The sequence below is a fragment of the Poecilia reticulata genome, chromosome 22 (assembly GCF_904066995.2).
Source record: "Poecilia reticulata chromosome 22, P_reticulata-male-v2, whole genome shotgun sequence".
Taxonomy (NCBI): Eukaryota; Metazoa; Chordata; class Actinopteri; order Cyprinodontiformes; family Poeciliidae; genus Poecilia; species Poecilia reticulata.
In genome coordinates this window covers 10,202,251-10,210,318 of record NC_088851.1, presented here as the reverse complement: position 1 = coordinate 10,210,318, position 8,068 = coordinate 10,202,251, and the positions used below count along the sequence as shown (strand labels likewise).

Sequence of the window (8,068 nt, the reverse complement as noted above, 5' to 3'; positions counted from 1 at the left end):
ATTTGCTCAGTCGCAAATGTGCACACATTCATACACCTACATGCAGACCGGTAAGTAACGTGGGATTAAATAGATTTCCCTTCAAATGGTTCTTCTTGTACTTTCATTTGCAGGAGATCAGACAGGAGAAAAGGAGGGAAGAAGACATGCAGCAAAGGTCCCAGAGTTGGGAATTGAACCCAGGACCACTTCATCAAAGACTAACAGGCTCTGTATATAGAGAGTCTGATCTATTGATCAGTATATAATTATAGTATAGAGTATTTGTAGTATAGAGGTATACTTCTGTACTACGCAACCAGTTATTGAGGTCATCAGTTTTCCACATGAGGCCAGTCCGGCTTGCATATCTTTTTCACCTGATAAATGAAATCGTAATTTGACATTTTTTTCCTATTACTCAGTTTATTCTCATCTGTTTTTAAAAGTTGTTTGAAAATCTGATATATTTAAAATGCAACAAAATCAAATTATTTGCATATTAATTAAGCTAAGTTTTTTTTTATTTTTTGGGGGGGAGTACCAATTTTAACTGCACTAAAGTATTTTGAAAAAGGTAAAACATGGATTAAAATAGCATGATGACGCAATGGGTAAATAACTGCATCATCCGTGAACCATAGTTGCAGCTATCCTAGCTATTTATTTATTTAAATGGAAAAAAAAAGACATGGTCCCAATATTAACCTTTGAAAAACACCCAAACAGACTTTATAAAAAAAAAATCAAGATGTACAAGATCAAAGGGTGTCGATATATATACAAAAAGCACAGTAAATCTTTCTCTTTTTTTTCCATAGCAATAATGACGTTGTTTGTAACAGATGTGATGGCAGTTATTGTGCTGTGTCAAAAAAAACCTTGTTTGTAACAAACTTAATATAAAGTACTTAACCTATAGATTTAAAATATTTTAGCTGTAACTAAACATCTTCACATACGGTGATGACTGACTTTAAGACAACACACTGTAAAACTGTTAACAGACTCGATGAGCTCGGATTCAACCCACAAAAAACACAAAGATTAATTACTGAGGCAATAGGCAGAGCTGCCACATTTACTGCTGTTTGGGATGAAATGATCTCAGCGAGGCGTTTGGTGATGAAACTAAGAACAACGAACACCTCTCTAGGGACTACGTGCGGTAGATGCCTTTGGAGTGCATTTTCGAGGCACAGGTACAGCGAGCTGTAATGTCCGAGGAGAGGGGCTACCACAGAGAGCTGCATGGCTAACAACAAAAGGGTCATATCCGTCATACACATCTTTCCGTATTTTGGGGAAGGACAGTTCAAGGATTCTCTTGGAGGGAAAGAAACTTTTGGCTGCTGGGGAAACTGGCCGGCGTGCTGAGCGTTTTCTCTTATGCAACGGATGCTCTGCCTTTGGAACTATAAAGACAAATGCAATCAGGCAACAGACAGAGCAAAGGCAACATCTTGATCAAAAAACATTGTAGGAAAGTAACTTACACTCACCCGCTAGCATACTTAGATGACTTAGATGGGCTGAGATCAAATGGGTCATAAGTCGAGGTTCAGATATGTGGCTAGGGTCATTTTCAGCATTCCGCTTCTTTGGCTGGGCGAGCTTGCAAGTTCGGGGGGAGGCCACTGCTGTCAGTGACGCTCTACTCACCTACAGAAAACACAACACAGAGAGAGTAGATCTGGTAGGATCGTAAAATGTTATCGCCTGACTCTGCCCCCGATTCTCTTAAGGAGGGACAGTAAAGCTTGTCAGAGTCGGTGGGAGGATGGATGGAGCTAAATACAGGGTGTAGTACAAAACAGGGTGAAGTAACGTAATTACAGCCACTACCGTAGTACCTATGAATAACATTTGTATTTGAGACAATTTAAATGTTATTATGTTGATAACTACAATAGCCAAAATCATGAACATTAGTCAAATAATATCGTTATTGGGCATCATTGGCGCAGATTTAAAACACAATAACTGAGGTGGATAATGTAATGCTAAATAAATGGTCCATTTCTTGGAAGAAAAATACTTTTTTGCAGTTACGGGTGTTTCAATGAGTATTACATACAGTCATTCAAACTTAAGTACTCTCTCTGTAAATATGTTTGTCAGACCCATTTAGAGAATTATCTGTTGTACTATTCACTTGAAACGGTTTTAAATAACGCAGCAATGTGAAGTCATAATTTTAGATAATGCGATCCTTTATTTACTACATGTTGTTCATTCAAAATTTTTGCTACATCATTAGTTAGGGATTATATAATTGGTTATATTACATTTAAAATGGCCAAAAATATGACACTTATAGCTGTTATTAGTGGTTGCTACGAAGGTCATTCTGTTAGAGTTTTTGAAAAGTGCGAGACTCAAGTGGAGGTTTGTCTTCTAGCAGGATAAGACCCCAAACCTATTGGTATAGAGTGAGTATCCTTTTTGGGATACTCACTCTATACCAGTGAGTATCCCACTGGTACTGACTACCCCACTGCAATACCAGTGGGATACTCAAGCCCACTGGTATTTCAGTGGGCTTGAGCATGAAGCCCACTGCAATACCAGATGACTAAAACTCAGATCCTGAAGATGGTATGTATCGTTAAACTCTTCCTGTTGTTTTACAGCATCATATTTATTAATGAATGCAAGTATCTGAACTGATCAAACAATTGTTTGTCACTCTTTCCATCATCTTCTGCCTGTATGACATTGGCTTATAGAGGTAAAAGACTCATCTCTCAACTATATGAAACTATGCAGTTAAGCGCACAAGAGATCCCAAAGCATTTTCAGACCAGTGTATATGTAAATAGCTACTTCAGTGAGATCTAGGTTTATATCCAGGATTTATTTCAGCAGGAGGGTGCATGAAAACTCTTCATTTCTATACTTTTCCATCTTGTATAGGAACCACGGACTCTTAAGGACTTTTCCCATATTGACAAAAAAAAAAACTAAGGACACTTAATCATTGGTAATGAGGATTCAGAAACAAAACTTTTAGATCTGTTGGTTCAGGAGGAAACCAAACAGAAGAAATCAGAATCACGTGTGTCCACAAGTGTAAAATTTAGTGTACAGATGCTCTTTAGGCTTGATGTTCAGACCTTTCTTAGCGAGTGATAAGTAGAAAAGAGGCACAATAGGCTACCTCTGGTCTTGTCACGAGTACAGCAGTGTTTAGACATGTACACGTTGCTACTCACAGGTGATGGTAGAGGGAGTTCAGCCTGCCACCCCGTTGCAAAGGGCCGAGGTTGAGCAAGTTCACATACTCGTTCAGATGGGAAGGCATGGAGAGCCCATGGACTGATCTTCGATGTGGGAGTAAGCCTAAAAGAAAGGAAAGAAAGAAACACTTTAATCTAGTCATAGTAATATAAAAATGTACGAGGCAAAATGAAAGGTAGGCTGACTGCATACAGATTTACTTTCCTTTATTTGTTTATAGTAACTGTTTGATATGCATAATAGGTTATGAAAGATGTTTAGCAACCGCATATTTTTCAAAATGAGAGATAGGAAAGGTTAAGACATAGATAGTACATTGGAGTGCATTTACATGGTAAAAAAACAGAAATCAGAAGAAGTCAGCTTCATTCTTCAAACTGCTATATTTACCGGATTTGAGAGAAGTAAGTTCGAGTTCTGGTCAAGTCTGCCCAAGTAGGGGCCAACTCTACTAGAAGCAGGAAAAAACAAAAACAATGCTGTATTATCACAAAGAAATTCTAATTTCATACCCAAAAAATGGGGCGATAATAGAAACCCTACGGGGTGGGATGGTGGCTTCTGACTTCGGAGGTGGTTTTTTTTCGAGCCACTGAGCAGTTTGACTGAAAAACCAGAGGAGGCTCATTAAAAAACAAGAGAGAAACTGAACATTATCAGCTTTTGATGTTAATTATTCTTACCGGTCCAGATATTTGAAATGGTCGGACGTACGACGAGATGGTGGCTGAATTTCAGTTCCCATGACAGCAGTGTTGGCTGATGACACACACACTTTGGAAAAATTGTCAAGACACATACGTTCCTAATATTCTAAACACACAATTCAATGCATTTAATTGGCATTTTACAGGATAAGACAACATGAAGCAGTGAGAGCCTAGTCACTAAGTGGAAGGAAGCTGATACATGGTTTTCAAAACCTTTTACAAAACTAAATCTAAAAAAAATATGCATTATTAACTTATGTTCAGATCCATTTGATTTGGCAAGCCCAAATAAAATCCAGTGCAACCTTTTGCCTTCTGATACCACGCACAGTAGTTACTACGGTTAAACTTAATGTAATTTGTTCTCAGACAGGTCCATGCTAAAAGCAGAGGTAGTTTAGAAACAATATTCAAAGATTTTGAACATTGTCAATTCATGCAGTTAGCGCTGTTGCCCCGCAGCAAGAAGATCTGGGGGTCTTTCTTCATGGAGTTCGCATGTTTCCTCTGTGTTTGCTTGAGTTTTTTCCTGGTACTCTGACCACATGTCTGCCTCATTAATTGGCTCCTCTAAAATTGCCTTCAGGTGTGAGTCACCCTGTCCAGAGTTTTCCCAGCCTCATGCTCAAAGACAGATGGAGATAGTCACCAGCCTCAACGCAAGATTGCATGGGTAAGATGGTAATGGAAAGAAAGAGTCTGACAAAAAGTTGGGTGAGTAAGGACAAAAATAAAACCAGAAGATTTCTGAAGAAATTTGAAGGGGGCCTGTCAAAGTGTGCGTCACTCTGACTCAAATCATGCGTCTTAATTAATAGTCAGGTCCAACGGGCTTCAGCTTTGGGTAAACAGCTTAAAATAACATAGTTAGTCTCTCTCTTTGTCAAATGAAAATGCCAAGAATGAGCTATAAAGCAAACGTTAGTTAAAGTACTGTCACTAGCACGGGCTATCATTAGCATGTTGTGCACCAGTACAATGCAAGCAGCAGTGTAAAGGCTAACATTAGCTACAATGCTAAATATAGTCGATAGTGTAAACAATTTACAACCATGGTGGTTGAATATTGTCACGTGTGTAAAAACAGAAGCAATAAAGCAGTAAAGAGAAGTTTTCACTACATTCTGCAAAGATGAGCAAATTTTGCTGCTAAGCATCAAACATCAAACACTGGCTGGCAAATATCCAGAGGAAATACATGCCATCTAACACAGCACGGGTTTACTCTGATTGCTTTATTATCCATATGGATAGTGATATATTAATAATTATAAAAAGTAATATGTTTTATTAATAAAGCCTTTTACGCCTTGACATCTCAAAGGGTTACAACAGTCTAAAAACAAAACAAGGAATTACAATGGACAAAAATAAAAACATAAATAAATGAAAGAGGTTTAAAAAATAAACGTCTAAGTGAACCAAAAATGTGGCTAAAAAGAAATGTCTTAAAATAGTCAGTGGACTCTGGCACCCTCAGAGTGTCAGGAAGGGCATTCCATAGATGTGGAGTGGTAGCGCAGAGGGCCTCAGTTTGGTTTCAGGTATGTGGAGAAGGTTTCAGACGGTGGAGTGGTGCAAGCAAGCTGTGCTTTGAGGGTTAAGCAGTGCTTTGAGATAGGTGGGGGCATTGCTGTAGATTAATCGGTGTGTGAGGAGGGAAATGCTGTAGTCAATTGTGGTGGAAACGGGAAGCCAGTGGCAGTGGAGGTTTGAGGTCATCTCTGTACACACTCATCAGCATCCTAGCTGCAAAGTGCTGGATGTACTGGAGCCTCTGCAGAGTCTTTCTAATAAACCCAATGAGAAGTGTGTGTCCAGTCTGGAGGAGACAAAGGTGTGGACCAGTTTTTTTGGCTCCTGAGGGGGAGAAAATGGGATGGGTTTTGGAAATGGTGAAAGAAGGGAGTCTCGCAGAGGTAGTTGACATGAGATTCAAAAGTGAGCTGTGGATCCAGTTTTACACTAAGATTTGTGACTACAGATGAAAGAGGAATATTGGAACCAGAAAAGAAGATGCTGGTTATGGATTATGATTGGATCTGATAAGGAGAGCCCACAAGGATGGCTTCAGTTTTGGAGCTGATGAGTTGGAGAAGGCTGTGCTCCAGCCAGACCTTTATTTCCTCCAAACAAGGGTTGAGTTTAGATTAGGTTTCTGGTGATGAATAAGGCTGGGCTGCAACTGTGGTAGAAAGTATTAAACATAAACATAAATTGTAGATGTGCAGATATTTTTTTCTGGCTGCAACAACTGTGTTTGAACAAAAAAGCCTAACTTACATTCAGTTACTGCTCATTTATGTCACATGATTTTAAACTGTACAAGTTTATTTGATTTGATTTGATTTAATTTATTATAGCTTTATCACGTTATTTTTATGCTTTCTCTCCCATTTGCCGTTTCTGGCAATTAAACTTACAATCTGCGCAATAGAGAGAGTCTTTCGGGACACGGATCAACTTCACGTTCTTAAAATACAACCACACATCATCATTCCCGATTAAAGCTTCGTCGGTAAACACAAATGACTAGTTGACTATTTTCATAAGACGTGCTTTTGCTAGACACTGAATTAGTTCTCCTGAAGCGCAGAAAAAGCCTTTAAAAAATTACGTTTTGTCAATGCTCCTGCTATGTAGCGCTCTTTACCGTTTGCCTACCAAGTTGGCGCATTTCTGGAGTAACTTACTTCCGGTTCGGGCTTGTGGGAACTATCTACTCTAGATTTTATTTGGAAAGTCTAAAGTGGTTGTCAGTTTAGTCTGGTCAAATGTCAGGAGTCATGCGGAGCTTACCTCCTTCTCTCTTCTGCCAGCTTGCCTCTAGGCGGCGTAATCGTGCCAAGCTAAGGTCTCCATTACTACGAACACTGGCTGCCCTGGTCAGCACTCTGTTGCTATGGTAACAAACCCCTCTGCTCTGAGTATGACACACAGGTTCCGGATGGAATTCTAGAGCTAGCTAATCTGACTCAAGAAAAGCAGTCCGAAGAACATCTTCCCGTTCAGGAATACTACAGTGGTATCGGAACCATTTTCGAAGCTTGGTCGATGACCGTCTGTCTTCTTCGATTGTGTCGTGATTCTTTTCAGTGCCTCATTCACAGTGAAATTAGCACGTTGGTGTGCGAATTCAAGGAATGCGCATGAAAATGCTCAAAGCACCCAGGTTGCAAACAACACATTGGATGCAGATATATGTAGTTTAGTCTGCAGGCTGGATCATTGCATGTTGATATTTTTGGCTGTAGGAGAATGCTGAGGAGGAAGTTGCTACCACCAAGCAGAAAACTAGAACATGCAGGATGCCGGCCCTCCAGGGCCAACTTTGGACACCGCTGCCTTAGACACCGGTCTGCGTTTCAACGGTGATGGGATGGCACTGGTTCTGTTGAGCGTGTCTGGATGGAACCCTCATTTATTAGCACACAAGCTACAGATGCCTTGAAATGCAAGTGATTCATTTACCTTCTCCAAGAAGTGAAAAAAACACGTAAGTATGATGTCAAGATGAAGACCTGGCTCTGATGATCAATGCATTCTTGACCTCAGGTATCTGAGGTACGACATGATTCCATAATTACTGGAAATGTCTTCACTTTCTGATCCGTTAAGGAAATAATTTATTTTCTTTTTTGGAATGCATACAGGTTTGTAATCCGTAGATTCCAGTTATTTCAAGTCCTTCCAACACCTTGATTTTATCTCAGTGATCAAAGGGTCTTCATCATCCTCATCTCCGCTGTCACTATTGCTACCATTGACCAGTAACGTATAAAAACTTTACTTCTTAATGGTAACAATGGACATCAAGTTAAGAACTAAAATATGCCAGTTTATTTAGAGTCAAAATATTTGCTGGAAATGTTGCATATTGTAAATCTATAGTCAAGAGTACTGATATCAATACCTGTCAAAATATTGCCACTGGTGCATGCCGTCCACTTCAGTGGACAGGTGATCAGTAGTAATGGCCTGTGGTGGAAAGCCAACACTGCACATTACCTTGAACAAACCTTGACTTATGATTTCCCTCAATTAACATTTAATTTGCAGTCATTACAACACGTGTCAGGTTTTTGAAAGTTAAATAACGTATATTTGCTATTGGAAAAAAAAACACAAAACAAAAAAAC

The 8,068-nt window shown here is 39.4% G+C and overlaps 1 protein-coding gene across 5 annotated transcripts; it reads right to left on the bottom strand.

Moving 5' to 3' along the window:
* Positions 1-1,030: 1,030 nt before the first annotated feature.
* spmap2 (sperm microtubule associated protein 2) lies at positions 1,031-7,969 on the bottom strand. 5 transcript variants are annotated; one of them, XM_081603364.1, is made up of 7 exons: positions 6,729-7,969; positions 3,903-4,032; positions 3,763-3,824; positions 3,610-3,670; positions 3,195-3,321; positions 1,476-1,641; positions 1,031-1,394 (listed from the first exon to the last, which is right to left on the bottom strand). In XM_081603364.1, exons 2-7 carry the CDS (start codon positions 4,016-4,018, stop codon positions 1,132-1,134), a joined length of 795 nt encoding a protein of 264 aa, XP_081459490.1. In that variant the 5' UTR covers positions 4,019-4,032; positions 6,729-7,969; the 3' UTR covers positions 1,031-1,131. The 5 variants fall into 5 exon arrangements, with proteins under 5 accessions (XP_081459490.1, XP_081459492.1, XP_081459491.1 ...); XM_081603366.1 differs by having other exon boundaries at positions 1,482-1,641; XM_081603365.1 differs by having other exon boundaries at positions 3,610-3,667.
* Between the last annotated feature and the right edge of the window lie 99 nt (positions 7,970-8,068).